Source organism: Dendropsophus ebraccatus, chromosome 13 (assembly GCF_027789765.1).
Source record: "Dendropsophus ebraccatus isolate aDenEbr1 chromosome 13, aDenEbr1.pat, whole genome shotgun sequence".
Classification (NCBI taxonomy): Eukaryota; Metazoa; Chordata; class Amphibia; order Anura; family Hylidae; genus Dendropsophus; species Dendropsophus ebraccatus.
Genome location: NC_091466.1, coordinates 81,282,155 through 81,299,275, shown reverse-complemented (window position 1 = coordinate 81,299,275; position 17,121 = coordinate 81,282,155). Strand labels below are relative to the sequence as shown.

Below are 17,121 nucleotides of genomic sequence, written 5' to 3'. Positions count from 1 at the left end.
ACACACTATATACACGGGAGCCGAGACCCCGCCACTCACTATATACACAGGAGCCGAGAACCCCAGCACACAGTATATACACGGGAGCCGAGACCCCACCACACACTATATACACGGGAGCCGAGACCCCGCCACTCACTATATATACGGGAGCCGAGACCCGCCACTCACTATATACACGGGAGCCGAGACCCCCACCACACACTATATACACGGGAGCTGAGACCCCCCTTTCATACTGTACACACAGGAGACTGCACCCCAACAGCAGCTCCCTGTACTCACTGTATATACTGACAGCAGCTCCCTGTGTTCTCACTGTATATACTGACAGCAGCTCCCTGTACTCACTGTATATACTGATAGCAGCTCCCTGTGTACTCACTGTATATACTGATAGCAGCTCCCTGTACTCACTGTATATACTGACAGCAGCTCCCTGTGTACTCACTGTATATACTGACAGCAGCTCCCTGTGTACTCACTGTATATACTGACAGCAGCTCCCTGTACTCACTATATACTGACAGCAGCTCCCTGTGTACTCACTGTATATACTGACAGCAGCTCCCTGTGTACTCACTGTATATACTGACAGCAGCTCCCTGTACTCACTATATACTGACAGCAGCTCCCTGTACTCACTGTATATACTGACAGCAGCTCCCGGGGGGGGGGTCAGTAATGTACATAATATATTGCATGGCATCTCTCCTGGCAGGTGGTGGGGGTGGGATGACATCATGCTTGCTGGGCTGGGAGCGGTGACATGGTTCGGGGTCTCAGGATGGGCTATAGATTTCCATTTCTCAGCCAGTGACCCATGAAATACACCGACCGTCAGATCATCACAGGAAATCCATCACCCCCCCCCGGCTGCTCTTTGTGTAATTACTGGTGCAGGAAGATCTATTATTAGACGTCGTTGTGGTTATTATGTGTGATGGGGGGGGGGGGGGTGCCTTATCTGTCGCGCTGCAGGGACGCCGGGTGGACACGCCCTGATTTATTTGCCGCTCCGTACCATCCCCCCATAGATCCGCACAGGCTCCCCTACACTTCATGGGGGGTCGCTTCTGCCTCTGAGTCTCCTGTACTGCGCTCCGGAAAGTGCTGGTGCTATAGAAATAATAACCTCCATGTATATAGTGTTATAGCCCATGTAACTGCATTATATCGTGTGCGATGTCACACCTGCCGCCAGGTATAACAGGGCGGGGATTCACTCATTAGGACACATGTTGTTATGGTGATGGCAGCCATGTTTCTTTTCCTCTTGGGATCTCCACTGATATCACCGTCATATACTCAATAAGAAATCCGAGTGTCCCCCCTCTTCTCTCACCTCTCTACCTGTCCTCCTCTTTTCTCACCTCTCACCTCTCTACCTGTCCTCCCTCTTCTCTCACCTCTCTACCTGTCCTCCTCTTTTCTCACCTCTCACCTCTCTACCTGTCCTCCCTCTTTTCTCACCTCTCTACCTGTCCTCCTCTTCTCTCACCCCTCACCTCTCTACCTGTCCTCCCTCTTCTCTCACCCCTCATCTCTCTACCTGTCCTCCTCTTCTCTCACCCCTCACCTCTCTCTACCTGTCCTCCTCTTCTCTCACCCCTCATCTCTCTACCTGTCCTCCTCTTCTCTCACCCCTCACCTCTCTACCTGTCCTCCTCTTCTCTCACCCCTCACCTCTCTACCTGTCCTCCTTTTCTCTCACCCCTCACCTCTCTCTACCTGTCCTCCCTCTTCTCTCACCCCTCACCTCTCTCTACCTGTCCTCCCTCTTCTCTCACCCCTCACCTCTCTCTACCTGTCCTCCCTCTTCTCTCACCCCTCACCTCTCTCTACCTGTCCTCCCTCTTCTCTCACCCCTCACCTCTCTACCTGTCCTCCTCTTCTCTCACCCCTCACCTCTCTCTACCTGTCCTCCCTCTTCTCTCACCCCTCACCTCTCTCTACCTGTCCTCCCTCTTCTCTCACCCCTCACCTCTCTCTACCTGTCCTCCTCTTCTCTCACCCCTCACCTCTCTCTACCTGTCCTCCCTCTTCTCTCACCCCTCACCTCTCTACCTGTCCTCCTCTTCTCTCACCCCTCACCTCTCTCTACCTGTCCTCCTCTTTTCTCACCCCTCACCTCTCTCTACCTGTCCTCCCTCTTCTCTCACCCCTCACCTCTCTCTACCTGTCTTCCCTCTTCTCTCACCCCTCACCTCTCTCTACCTGTCTTCCCTCTTCTCTCACCCCTCACCTCTCTACCTGTCCTCCTCTTTGCTCACCCCTCACCTCTCTCTACCTGTCTTCCCTCTTCTCTCACCCCTCAACTCTCTCTCTACCTGTCCTCCCTCTTCACTCACCCCTCACCTCTCTCTACCTGTCTTCCCTCTTCTCTCACCCCTCACCTCTCTACCTATCCTCCTCTTTGCTCACCCCTCACCTCTCTCTACCTGTCCTCCCTCTTCTCTCACCCCTCACCTCTCTACCTGTCTTCCCTCTTCTCTTACCCCTCACCTCTCTCTACCTGTCCTCCCTCTTCTCTCACCCCTCACCTCTCTCTACCTGTCCTCCCTCTTCTCTCACCCCTCACCTCTCTACCTGTCCTCCCTCTTCTCTCACCCCTCACCTCTCTCTACCTGTCCTCCCTCTTCTCTCACCCCTCACCTCTCTACCTGTCCTCCCTCTTCTCTCACCTCTCACCTCTCTCTACCTGTCCTCCTTTTCTCTCACCCCTCACCTCTCTACCTGTCCTCCTCTTCTCTCACCCCTCACCTCTCTCTACCTGTCCTCCCTCTTCTCTCACCCCTCACCTCTCTCTACCTGTCCTCCTCTTCTCTTACCCCTCACCTCTCTACCTGTCCTCCCTCTTCTCTCACCCCTCACCTCTCTCTACCTGTCCTCCCTCTTCTCTCACCCCTCACCTCTCTCTACCTGTCCTCCCTCTTCTCTCACCCCTCACCTCTCTCTACCTGTCCTCCCTCTTCTCTCACCCCTCACCTCTCTCTACCTGTCCTCCCTCTTCTCTCACCCCTCACCTCTCTCTACCTGTCTTCCCTCTTCTCTTACCCCTCACCTCTCTACCTGTCCTCCCTCTTCTCTCACCCCTCACCTCTCTCTACCTGTCCTCCCTCTTCTCTCACCCCTCACCTCTCTCTACCTGTCCTCCCTCTTCTCTCACCCCTCACCTCTCTCTACCTGTCCTCCCTCTTCTCTCACCCCTCACCTCTCTCTACCTGTCTTCCCTCTTCTCTCACCCCTCACCTCTTTTTACCTGTCCTTCCTCTCCTTGTTCTTTTCTTCCTCCTCGGCATCTTCCTGTACACCTTTTGCCCCATTCCTTTGGTATTATTGATGCTTTATGGGATTGATGCCATTGCTTCTAGGAGTGATAGTATGGGGGCACCTCCTGCAGTCCCTGGTTCATAGTGGTCTCGAGCTTGGGCCCTGTCGGTCTCTTCTAGAGGGAATGTCTCAGCAGTATGTCTGGGCACACTCTTTTGGGTGTGATAGGAGCAATAATACTGTGCTATATACCATATAATGCTCTATACTATCAGTTGCACCCCAAAACTTGGTTTCTTTATGCTTTTTGGTTTATTTGATCCTTAAAGTATACACACACCCACTCACTTATTGACCTTTCACAACCGATATACAATGGTGGGTGGTAGAAGACCCAGTAGATGGTGCCCTGCTTGTTGTGGTGTCAGTCTTGTAAATCCTCTGTGCCCTTTTTTCAGAGGGCAGAAAGCCTAATTACCTGTTTGGTACTGCTCCACCATTGCTGGCATTCAGTGCAATGTGGCCACCTGGCGAGTTTGGATAATTGAGAATCTGTGGTGTCCCTTTAAGCGGCTTGCCGGCCCCGCCCAGATGGGCACTGATGTTTGTAGTAGCATGCTTCATTTATTTTTAGAATTATTTTGGAATCCTTGTTATTGTGTTTCTTCTCAGCAAGGCTTGCTGCAGGGGCCCCTCTGCTGGTCAGAGAGTGGAACTGCATGTGTCCCCTTCCAGCTGTCAAGGACACAGACAATCTGGGCGAGATGTTTGAGGGAGATGATGCTGCGAGAAAGGCTCAGGGTCTCCCCCCCCCCCCCCCCCCCCTTCCTTTTAGTAGGCCTTCTTCCTATCTGATTCCCTTAGTAAGGTGTACACCTCTCTATTCAGACATCGTTATTTAGCATCTGATGGATTACATCACCAGACCTGGCTCTAACTGGAGAAGAGACCCCAGAGTGTTGAAAGTGTGACTTCTTCTAGTTGCCAATTTGATCGTCATATCCATTAGCTTCAAATTACTCCAATAAGATCTCCTGTACCTCGGGGTCTCCTCAAACCTGAACAGACAGGCCCAGATTTATCAATGTGTCTGAGACACAAATCAGAGTAATGTCTACTAATCACAGTCCATGAACGCTGAGCGGAGATCTCAGCAGATCCTGGAAGCCGTCTCCTCAGGTTCTGACACCATAGAGATTGGTGAGACCTCCCCAGTTCCTGGAAGCCGTCTCCTCAGGTTCTGTCTCACCATAGAGATTGGTGAGACCTCCCCAGATCCTGGAAGCCGTCTCCTCAGGTTCTGTCTCACCATAGAGATTGGTGAGACCTCCCCAGATCCTGGAAGCCGTCTCCTCAGGTTTTGAGCCCATAGAGCTCGTAATTATTCGTATAGCTATAGCTGAGAAACAAAGTAGATGGCACTACCTAGGCTCCACTTGCACCGGACACCTTTATTATTCGTATAGCGCCAACAGATTCCGCAGCGCTATAGTGCCAACAGATTCCGCAGCCATGTTAAATTAGTCACATCTAACAGAGCAACAAGTGTTTTTATTGTGTAGTAAAGCGTCTTACAGATCATCTCCTGGTCTCGCCATCATCTCAGAACGTGTCCGGCTGGAGAGACCTCTGCAGAACGGAGAGATCATCTCCATGTCCTGGATGCCGCTCTGACTCCAGACAATGTCTTATCCATGCAATCAGTATTACTACTCGCTGCCCCCCCCCTTATAATTATAATTAACTGATCATTTGTTTCTTAAGGAGGATAGTGAGTGGCAATAGAGGACGCAGTACAGTGAGAAGTATGTAAGGCAACCCATGGGGAGGAATAGGAGGCAAGATAGTCTCTGGAGAATGAGCAAAATGGTGTCTGGGGGTAAAACAAACTACAGGCCTGTCCCCTGAGGAAGTGGAGGCAGGATGCTTCCAAAGGTAGGAGATGGAGGCAGGGTGCTTCCATAGACAGGAGTAGGTGGAGGCAGAGTTCTCCTTTAGACAGGCGGAGGCAGGGTGCTCCCATAGACAGGAGGAGGTGGAGGCAGGGTTCTCCCTTAGACAGGAGGAGGTGGAGGCAGGGTGCTCCCATAGACAGGAGGAGGTGGAGGCAGGGTTCTCCCTTAGATAGGATGCTTCCTGAGGGGGTAGGAGAAGCTAGGATACCTTGTAGGCTTTTAGAGCGCTGCGGTTCCTAGTTCAAGACATTTTCAGGCGCTATGTGCTGGTAGAGCGCTGCTGGTCCTAGTACAGGACATTATCAGGCTCCATGTGCTGGTAGAGTGCTGCGATTCCTAGTACAGGACATTATCAGGCTCTATGTGCTGGTAGAGTGCTGCGGTTCCTAGTACAGGACATTATCAGGCTCCATATGCTCCTAGAGCGCTGCAGTTCCTAGTACAGGACATTATCAGCCTCCATGTGCTGGTAGAGCGCTGCAGTTCCTAGTACAGGACATTATCAGGCTCCATGTGCTGGTAGAGCGCTGCGGTTCCTAGTACAGGACATTATCAGGCTCCATGTGCTGGTAGAGCGCTGCAGTTCCTAGTACAGGACATTATCAGGCTCCATGTGCTGGTAGAGCGCTGCGGTTCCTAGTACAGGACATTATCAGGCTCCATGTGCTGGTAGAGTGCTGCAGTTCCTAGTACAGGACATTATCAGCCTCCATGTGCTGGTAGAGCGCTGCGGTTCCTAGTACAGGACATTATCAGGCTCCATGTGCTGGTAGAGCGCTGCGGTTCCTAGTACAGGACATTATCAGGCTCCATGTGCTGGTAGAGCGCTGCGGTTCCTAGTACAGGACATTATCAGGCTCCATGTGCTGGACATAGGCTTTCCCAGGCTATAGCAGTATACAGCAGAGTGTGTGTTACACAGCAGCTGGTTTGCTGCATCGGTGACTCTCCTGGCCAGGGTTAGAGTTTCGGCGCAGTCTTCTGGTCATATGACTGGGCCCAGGCGCTCATGCGCAGTGCTGATCGGTGAACTGTGATCATTGTGTAATGTGACATTAACGTCTATGATGCAGCTGCAGAATCCCGGGAGACTATAACTTATAGAGCATTAATTCCGCGTCTGCTGCTCCGGTGCGGGAGGAGCGTCTCCAGCCCTGTATCCTCCATCAGATGGAAATCATTCTCTCTATTCCTTTTTCCCCGTGTTGTTCTATCTAGAGTGCCTGAGGGGCTTGTGGTGTGAGCGCGGTGCGGCCCCCTCCTCTCCCGCCCCATGCTCCCTGCAGGCCGCTTGACTACATGTTTATAGACGCAGAGGCCAATAGACTAAAGTGTTCCATTTCCTCCGACTTCTCCCACGGGAGGCAGGATGTAATCTCACACTTCTCCCGGAGACGCAGCTACATGCAGGTTACATGGCCGTACAGTATCCTATACCACAAGGGAGAGAGGGCACTAGACTACAGTGGCTGTGAGGGGGAGGCGTGAGCCGCTACACAGGGGCATGATGGGAAACAACAATGTGTGGACCGTTCACACTATGTTTTTACAATCTGTTTTTGTCATCCACTTTGATGCCTTTTTTTTCTTTTTTTTTTTTATAATGGAAGAAGGAAAAATGGATCAAAATGAATGCACACAATGAATCTTTTTTTTTTATCCGTTTTCATCTGTTTTTTGCAACAACAACAAAAAAAAAAGACTGCAAAACGTAGTGTGAATCCAGCCTTACCGTGTGGGGCAGAGCATTCAGGGTCTGTAATGTACATAGCCTCGTATGTGGGGGTCAGAGATGGGAGTATAAGGCTGGCTTCACACTACTTATATTTCAGTCAGTATTGTGGTCCTCATATTGCAACCAAAACCGGGAGTGGGTTAAAAACACAGAAAGGCTCTGTCCATACAATGGTGTAATTGAGTGGATGGCCGCCATATAACTGGTAAGAACTGCCATTATTTCAATACAACGGCTGTTGTTTTAAAATAAAAGCAAATATTTGCCAATAAATTGTATGAACAGAGCCTTTGTGTTTTCAATCCACTCCTGGTTTTGGTTGCAATATGAGGACCACAATATATGACTGAAATATACTGTGTGTGAACCCAGCCTAAGGGTCCTATTCCACCGGACGATTATCATTCAGATTATCGTTAAATCGTTCGAATCTAAACGATAATCGTTCGGTTGAAATGCAGTTAACGATTAACGACCGAACGAGAAATCATTGATCACTTTTTAAGACCTGGACCTATTTTTATCGTTGCTTGTTCGCAAATCGTTCGCATTGAATAAGACGTCGTTCGCAATAGATACCAGCGCAATAGCGAATAAATAGCGAAGAAAAAGATCGCAATTACGATCATAAGTAACGATTATCGTTCCATGGAAATGAGTGAACGTTTTCAGGTCTTTCGCAATAGCCGTCGTTTGTGATCGTTAATCGTTAACGATTATGCAAACGATAATCGTCCGGTGGAATAGGGCCCTAAGACAGTGAATGAGCGGGATGTATTGGGCCTTCCTGAGTGCTCCTCGAGCCGCTGCACAGAGGCATGATGGTAAGAAGGTTCACATGTCATCGTTTGCCATGTAAGAGCAGAGGTGTCACTGGCAGAGAATGAATGAGCGGGATGTATTGGGCCTTCCTGAGTGCTCCTCGAGCCCCCCAAGTGTATACAGGTGTGGGAGGATCTGGTCTTGGGGTGCACAGACATGACTTATAACACGCCTCCTGTAATGTATTAGATCTGATCACCATGTCCTGCTTCCAAAACTACAACTCCCATAATGCCCTGGCAGCCGAAGATCAACCTGTGTTGCAGAACTATAGCTACCAGCATGCCCAGGCATTATTACAAGTAATGGTAAGATGAGAAGAATGGCGCCTCCTCCTGGTGGAAGTGTGAGTGCCGCCTCCTGGTCTCATCTTTATAACTTTATAATTGGCTCAGATTTTGTCATTTCAGCCTGGGCCTCTAGTGAGAGGCGGCCATATGCTGCTGCTGGTGTGGAGTGATACTGTATGATGTCTTCATTGTCCTCTGGGGGGGGTCCATGTCCTGGACTGGCGGCTGCATGCGGTGTCCCAAAACCCTCCAGGGCTCATTCCTCTCTGTGATCATCCTCCTCTTCCTGACATGTGGACTGTAATGGACGTGTTATTGCTGTAGCTGCCACCAGATAAAATAAAGTGATTTGTCCTATGCTGTAACCTCTTCCTTGTTCTTCTTCCCCTGCAGCGAGAGAGGAGAATGTGGCCACCTTCCGCGGCTCTGAGTATTTATGTTACGACCTGTCCCAGAATCCAATCCAGAGTAGCAGCGATGAAATCACCTTGTCCTTTAAAACTCGCCAGAGGAACGGGCTCATCCTCCACACCGGAAAGTCTGCGGACTACGTCAACCTGGCGCTGAAGGGTGGAGCTGTCTCGCTGGTCATCAATCTGGGCTCCGGGGCCTTTGAAGCAATTGTGGAGCCAGCCAATGATAAGTTCAATGACAACGAGTGGCATGACGTCAAGGTGACTCGGAACCTGCGCCAGGTAAGAAGACTGTAATAACAAGGTCTCACTATAAGCACCATGAGGATACGGGAGGTGTAGAGAGGTGGATGCCCCTATACGCTATACACAGTACTGGGGTAACACCTTATACACACGACATATGAACTGTTCCTTATAGCCATTTACAATCTGTGTAGAGTCCTGGTTATCTATAATGGCGAGGCCGGGTTCACACGTGCCTACCGATCCAGAGCGGCCTGGGTGGGAATGCTGGAAGATATCGGCTGGATGTTTTGCTTCTACAGGTTGTCCTCACAGGCTGCAAAGAGAAATGGTACAAGACCTGTGCATCCATGGCATAGTGGTGCCCTCCCCCCAGACAGCAGCTATGCCAGATCTCCGGACATATGTGAACCCAGCCTTCATACCTTATGAGATCTTCCTGCAGCAGACCTGTGTAATGGGATGTCAGGGTCTGAGGGTCTGGCTCATACAGCTCTGTACCAGTCCTCTCCAGACAAGGCCCATGTTAATCTATAGCTGTGCAGGGATCCAGACTATCTGCCCCATCTTGTCACCATAGGAAAGAGAGATCTCCGAAGCTGCAGACGCTACAATGAAATGACGGTCTATATCAGCAAGGCCTGTACAATGCCGATAAGTGGCTAGTCCCTGGGGCCCCAGCAGCCATCTTCTATGAGATAGGACTGATGTAGAAGGCGTCCCTCCATTCCCTGGGGTCCCAGCAGCCATCTTCTATGAGATAGGACTGATGTAGAAGGCGTCCCTCCATTCCCTGGGGTCCCAGCAGCCATCTTCTATGAGATAGGACTGATGTAGAAGGCGTCCCTCCATTCCCTGGGGTCCCAGCAGCCATCTTCTATGAGATATGACTGATGTAGAAGGCGTCCCTCCATTCCCTGGGGTCCCAGCAGCCATCTTCTATGAGATATGACTGATGTAGAAGGCGTCCCTCCATTCCCTGGGGTCCCAGCAGCCATCTTCTATGAGATAGGACTGATGTAGGAGGCGTCCCTCCAGTCCCTGGGGCCCCAGCAGCCATCTTCTATGAGATAGGACTGATGTAGAGGGCGTCCCTCCATTCCCTGGGGTCCCAGCAGCCATCTTCTATGAGATAGGACTGATGTAGAAGGCGTCCCTCCAGTCCCTGGGGCCCCAGCAGCCATCTTCTATGAGATAGGACTGATGTAGAAGGCGTCCCTCCATTCCCTGGGGTCCCAGCAGCCATCTTCTATGAGATAGGACTGATGTAGAAGGCGTCCCTCCATTCCCTGGGGTCCCAGCAGCCATCTTCTATGTGATAGGACTGATGTAGGAGGCGTCCCTCTAGTCCCTGGGGTCCCAGCAGCCATCTATGAGATAGGACTGATGTAGGAGGCGTCCCTCCAGTCCCTGGCTACCACACTGCTCTTTGGGGGCCACAAAGCGGCCATTGAGGATGCAGGTGAAGCCCGGGGATGGGGGGGGGGGGGAGGGGGGTCGGCAGTGACTCTCTGCAGGACGTAAGTATGAGGTGTGTGGGGAGGACGTCTGTGTGTGTGAGTGTGAGGAGGGTGATCTATGATAACCCCGATCATTCATGTAATGTGTCATTGCTACTAACCAGCTCCTCTCCACAGTGTACTAACACCCTGATGACCATCTTTATCTGTTCTCTTTTACGTTCACGTTCTTTTCCGTTGTTGGATCTGACGCTCCTTCTGTTCACACTTATTCAATTTGCTTTTTTTCCCCCCACTTTTCCGCAAAGCACTCAGGCATTGGACACGCTATGGTAAACAAACTACATTGTATGGTAGATATCATTCTTATTGTCTAATAATTCTCTGGATTTGCGGTGTGGTTCTTCCTTCCTCTTCTTCACATCTTCTTAAGTGTCTCCTTTCACCCCTCGTCCGCCATGGAATAAATAAATAAATATTCTGTCTGTGCTATAAGCCCCTATAGATCGCTGACAGATATGTCTGCCCCCTGACATCTCAATGTCCCCATCCTCCCCCAGAGCCCCTCATGTCATCTGTTGGATTGGTCCCTATTTATTTATTTATTTATTTGCGGCCATGTCTGACGGTCTGAGAGCACTGTTTTCTGGAGAAGCGGCGGTGGTCCGGGGCCCGTGGGCCCCCACCTGATGAGCTCCATTACCCTCTCTGCATGCTGTGTGTCTCCATGATGTGGGGAAGGCTGGAGTGCTGGCGCAGGCTGGGGGACCACCCCTTTATAGATCCTCTGATAGAGGGGACACATTTTGTGACTGGTCTGATGCATCTCTACAGCTCCACATCCTTCTATCTCTTCTGACCAGACGTGGCCCCTAGCTGACTCCCTACAAGCCATTTAAGTTAATGGGGCTTGTGCTTATCATATCCTATAGTGACAGGTTGCTGACCTTTACATACACAGAGGGCCCATTGGTAATGTGACCCCAACCTGAGCCGACAGCTTGTGGCGTGACCATCTGACTCATGTATGAGGGTCTAGATAATGTTGGGGGGCATTGCTGGATGTCAGCTTCCCCATCTCTTTGGTAGGCCACTTAGAGAGAGACCATCAGAGCTGAGCTCGTGTATAGGGAGACTGGATATCCTACAGGTACATGGTTTAACCTTGTTTAATGAAGTCCCGCAGCTTAGGAGACACATTGTCGTACACCCTAGTAGTGAGTTATTAGAGAGTGGGGGCGCAGTTTAGTTCTCATCCCTGAAGGGAGAGCAGCTCCGTAGAGAGTGTATGTCTGTAGAGGTGCTATCCCGTCCTGTGTCACAAGCCATTGATGTGAATGAGCACTGTGTAATGCTTCAGTTCTCCTATGATGGTGCTGTAGGTAAATTGAACATGGCAGAACCTGTGATAAGTAGGGATTGTCCACAACCGAGAACCCTTCAGTGAGGCGTCACATGTATAAGGCACCGCGCACATACGTCACCATGTGTATATGGTATCTGCATGCTGTCATTCCAGCTCAGAGAAGACATTGTTGCATTGGACAATACATATGGAGGTGGTGAAGCCGGGGGAATCAGGCTCCATCCTGACCTCCTGACACCACAGCCCATCAGCACTCCACCCTTCCCTCTCCATCTCACTCCCTCCTCTCTAACAGACTAACCTGTCAGCTCTTCACCCTCATGTGTCATCACTTGGTTGGCTGCTGGAGGACCTATAGACCAGGGGGTGAGGACCTGTAGGCCTGGGGGTGAGGACCTGTAGGCCTGGGGGTGAGGACCTGTAGACCAGGGGGTGAGGACCTGTAGACCAGGGGGTGAGGACCTGTAGGCCTGGGGGTGAGGACCTGTAGGCCTGGGGGTGAGGACCTGTAGGCCTGGGGGTGAGGACCTGTAGACCAGGGGGTGAGGACCTGTAGGCCTGGGGGTGAGGACCTGTAGGCCTGGGGGTGAGGACCTGTCTGCCTGGGGGTGAGGACCTGTCTGCCTGGGGGTGAGGACCTGTCGGCTTGGGGGTGAGGACCTGTCGACCAGGGGGTGAGGACCTGTAGGCCTGGGGGTGAGGACCTGTAGGCCTGGGGGTGAGGACCTGTAGGCCTGGGGGTGAGGACCTGTAGGCCTGGGGGTGAGGACCTGTAGACCAGGGGGTGAGGACCTGTAGACCAGGGGGTGAGGACCTGTAGGCCTGGGGGTGAGGACCTGTAGGCCTGGGGGTGAGGACCTGTAGGCCTGGGGGTGAGGACCTGTAGGCCTGGGGGTGAGGACCTGTCGGCCTGGGGGTGAGGACCTGTAGGCACGTGTGGTGGTGCAACTCTCTCTCTCGCGCTCTCTCTCTGGTTGTGGGTTAGTAATAAATGGGGTGTGGATGGCGGAGCCCCTCCTTGCCCCTTTATTGCCGGTGTTGGCTTGTTGGAGCGGTGGGCTGTGTATATGTATGAGGGTTGCTGTGAATGTCTAGAGGATCAGGAAGACGCCACCTATTTGGTGTGAGCGGCTGAACACACGCTCCTGTATGTCCTGTGTATATGGGGCTCCAGGCTTGGGGCAGGGCGGCTCTGAGGCGTTGTACGCCATGACGGCACAGCTTTGCTCATGTGGCACAGGCCGCCTACCCTCTGCCCCCTCCATAACACATGGCTCCTGTGTTCAGTTGTCCACATACGTGGGACATGGCATTTCATATTCCGGAGGGGTCCCTGAGGGGTCACATGCTGTTTCCTGTCATTTACATCAGTCATGATAAGGGGCTTCCCTCACAGTATTGAGGGGTACGGTAAGTATTTGTGTGTACAGCATGTTCCTCTTCAGGGGGTGACGTTCTCCGGCTAAACATGAAATGGTCATCTGATGGTCGGATGATAGGAGTTGTTCCAGGCTCAGCGGCTGGGGAGGATGATGTGTACGCTCCTCCACAACCACAGCAACACAAGGAAAAGAGTTTTTTACTTTTTTGTCACCAAGCCCAGGATGTAATCTCGCTCCTGCTCCTTGGAGGGCGCCACTCAGAATCATGCTGTGTTACTTTTCTTCCCCCATAAGGTGACAATATCTGTGGATGGGATTCTGACTACAACCGGATACACCCAGGAGGACTACACCATGCTGGGGTCCGATGACTTCTTCTATGTCGGGGGAAGCCCCAGTACTGCCGACTTACCGGGGTCCCCTGTCAGCAACAACTTCATGGGCTGCCTGAAGGAGGTGAGTGGCCATATTGGGGAGAACAAGGTGTTAGGGTAGTGTTAGAGCTAATATCTATCCGGCCTCCCCAACTAATCTATTTTTACAGGCGGTCGTCTGGTATGATGATTTGTTCGGCGTGCAGGTGTGGCGGTCATACCAGACTTTACCGTCTAGATTATTGATGACTCGGGTTATGATCCTGGATGGATTTCTTTTTGTCGATCTGGCTGGTGATGCTGGTGTGGATGTTGGTGTACACGGTCTGGTCACTGGTGTGGATGTTGGTGTACACGTCTGGTCACTGGTGTGGATGTTGGTGTACACGTCTGGTCACTGGTGTGGATGTTGGTGTACACGTCTGGTCACTGGTGTGGATGTTGGTGTACACGGTCTGGTCACTGGTGTGGATGTTGGTGTACACGTCTGGTCACTGGTGTGGATGTTGGTGTACACGTCTCGGTCACTGGTGTGGATGTTGGTGTACACGTTCCGGTCACTGGTGTGGATGCTAGTGTACACGTTCCGGTCACTGGTGTGAATGTTGGTTTACATGTCCCGGTCACTGGTGTGGATGTTGGTGTATACGGTCTGGTCACTGGTGTGGATGTTGGTGTATACGGTCTGGTCACTGGTGTGGATGTTGGTGTATACGGTCTGGTCACTGGTGTGGATGTTGGTGTACACGGTCTGGTCACTGGTATGGATGTTGGTGTACACGGTCTCCCGCTGTATCGGAGGTCATGGTGTGGTGTCATTGATGGGTGACGATCCCCTGCTGTGTTGGAGCTTATGGTGTAGTCTCGGTGATGGGTGACGGTCTCCCGCTGTATTGGAGGTCATGGTGTGGTCTCAGTGATGGGTGACGGTCTCCCGCTGTATCGGAGGTCATGGTGTGTTCTCAGTGATGGGTGACTGTCTCCCGCTGTGTTGGAGCTCATGGTGTAGTCTCAGTGATGGGTGACGGTCTCCCGCTGTATCGGAGGTCATGGTGTGGTCTCAGTGATGGGTGACTGTCTCCCGCTGTGTTGGAGCTCATGGTGTAGTCTCAGTGATGGGTGACGGTCTCCCGCTGTATCGGAGGTCATGGTGTAGTCTCAGTAACGGGTGACGGTCTCCCGCTGTATCGGAGCTTATGGTGTGGTCTCGCCAGACTGGAGGTTAATGGCGGTTACACCAGTGCAGAGGCTGTCATGTTGGAGTCTGTGCTGCGGCTTACGCGGACTGTGAGCATATGATTAATAGCTGGATGTGCCGCCATCGCTTTATATGGCGCTCCCTGCAGCAGCCGCCACATCTGCCCGCAGCAGCTATTTAAATCTGTTTTAATTCCGCTAATTGCGATCCATTTGTGTGGATTGTCGGCACCTGCGGGTGCAGGATAATGTGCATTTTTATGGCTTTGTTCTCGCTCTTCGTGCACGATGCTCTAACCCCCCCCCCCCTCCCCCCCATTGCTTTAAAGGAGAACTGTCATCTAATTTATGTGGAGAAATGTTAAATGACTTATATCAGGGGGAATCGGGGTTACATATATATATTCTGCCAAAACCTTCATCTCTTATCTAGATGTAATTAAGCATCAGCTGGGGCCACGCTAATCCTGAGGCCCCCGACCCGATGGATAAGCTGTATTCTCTGTGATGTCACTGATCTCTAGTGATGGATAGGCTGTATTCTCAGTGATGTCACCGCTGATCTCTGGTGATGGATAGGCTGTATTCTCAGTGATATCACTGATCTCTAGTGATGGATAGGCTGTATTCTCAGTGATGTTACCGCTGATCTCTAGTGATGGATAGGCTGTATTCTCAGTGATGTCACTGATCTCTAGTGATGGATAGGCTGTATATGATGTCACTGCTGATCTCTAGTGATGGATAGGCTGTATTCTCAGTGATGTCACCGCTGATCTCTAGTGATGGATAGGCTGTATTCTCAGTGATGTCACTGATCCCTAGTGATGGATAGGCTGTATTCTCAGTGATGTCACAGCTGATCTCTAGTGATGGATAGGCTGTATTCTCAGTGATGTCACCGCTGATCTCTAGTGATGGATAGGCTGTATTCTCAGTGATTTCACCGCTGATCTCTAGTGATGGATAGGCTGTATTCTCAGTGATGTCACCGCTGATCTCTAGTGATGGATAGGCTGTATTCTCAGTGATGTCACTGATCTCTAGTGATGGATAGGCTGTATTCTCAGTGATGTCACTCCTGAACTCTAGTGATGGATAGGCTGTATTCTCAGTGATGTCACTGATCTCTAGTGATGGATAGGCTGTATTCTCAGTGATGTCACTGATCTCTATTGATGGATAGGCTGTATTCTCAGTGATGTCACTCCTGAACTCTAGTGATGGATAGGCTGTATTCTCAGTGATGTCACCGCTGATCTCTAGTGATGGATAGGCTGTATTCTCAGTGATGTCACTGCTGATCTCTAGTGATGGATAGGCTGTATTCTCAGTGATGTCACTGATCTCTAGTGATGGATAGGCTGTATATGATGTCACTGCTGATCTCTAGTGATGGATAGGCTGTATTCTCAGTGATGTCACCGCTGATCTCTAGTGATGGATAGGCTGTATTCTCAGTGATGTCACTGATCCCTAGTGATGGATAGGCTGTATTCTCAGTGATGTCACAGCTGATCTCTAGTGATGGATAGGCTGTATTCTCAGTGATGTCACCGCTGATCTCTAGTGATGGATAGGCTGTATTCTCAGTGATTTCACCGCTGATCTCTAGTGATGGATAGGCTGTATTCTCAGTGATGTCACCGCTGATCTCTAGTGATGGATAGGCTGTATTCTCAGTGATGTCACTGATCTCTAGTGATGGATAGGCTGTATTCTCAGTGATGTCACTCCTGAACTCTAGTGATGGATAGGCTGTATTCTCAGTGATGTCACTGATCTCTAGTGATGGATAGGCTGTATTCTCAGTGATGTCACTGATCTCTATTGATGGATAGGCTGTATTCTCAGTGATGTCACTCCTGAACTCTAGTGATGGATAGGCTGTATTCTCAGTGATGTCACCGCTGATCTCTAGTGATGGATAGGCTGTATTCTCAGTGATGTCACTGCTGATCTCTAGTGATGGATAGGCTGTATTCTCAGTGATGTCACCGCTGATCTCTAGTGATGGATAGGCTGTATTCTCAGTGATGTCACCGCTGATCTCTAGTGATGGATAGGCTGTATTCTCAGTGATGTCACTGCTGATCTCTAGTGATGGATAGGCTGTATTCTCAGTGATGTCACTGATCTCTAGTGATGGATAGGCTGTATTCTCAGTGATTTCACCGCTGATCTCTAGTGATGGATAGGCTGTATTCTCAGTGATGTCACTGATCTCTAGTGATGGATAGGCTGTATTCTCAGTGATTTCACCGCTGATCTCTCGTGATGGATAGGCTGTATTCTCAGCGATGTCCCTGCTGCTGAGACTACTAGTACTTTTGTTTTGGGTTGACTTTTAAAAGGGACATCATGTGAGATTACACTTCTAGTATCTGTTACCATCCCCCTTTTAGAATGTAAGCAGTTCTTGCTCCGCTCCTTTCTGCTGTACCCCTATACTGGGCTTGGGGAGCAGTGAAGCCTTTGATGTCTGACAGCGTTGTGGTGCAGATGTGCTGTCACCTACTGGACAGAGATGTTAGTAGTGTCTGGCTGACATTATACTCCCAGGTGACATCATTCGTCCAGGTGATATCATAGGTGGGTATCTGTAACA

The 17,121-nt window shown here is 50.9% G+C and overlaps 1 protein-coding gene across 7 annotated transcripts in view; it reads left to right on the top strand.

Annotated features, from left to right (window-relative positions):
- NRXN3 (neurexin 3) overlaps nt 1-17,121 on the top strand; it is a 427,584-nt gene that overhangs the window by 103,498 nt on the left and 306,965 nt on the right. For all 7 annotated transcript variants that reach the window (XM_069951290.1, XM_069951286.1, XM_069951289.1 and 4 more), the window contains exons 3-4: nt 8,469-8,770; nt 13,237-13,398. In XM_069951290.1, the coding sequence (XP_069807391.1) occupies nt 8,469-8,770; nt 13,237-13,398 (464 nt within the window). The remainder of the gene's footprint in view (nt 1-8,468; nt 8,771-13,236; nt 13,399-17,121) is intronic.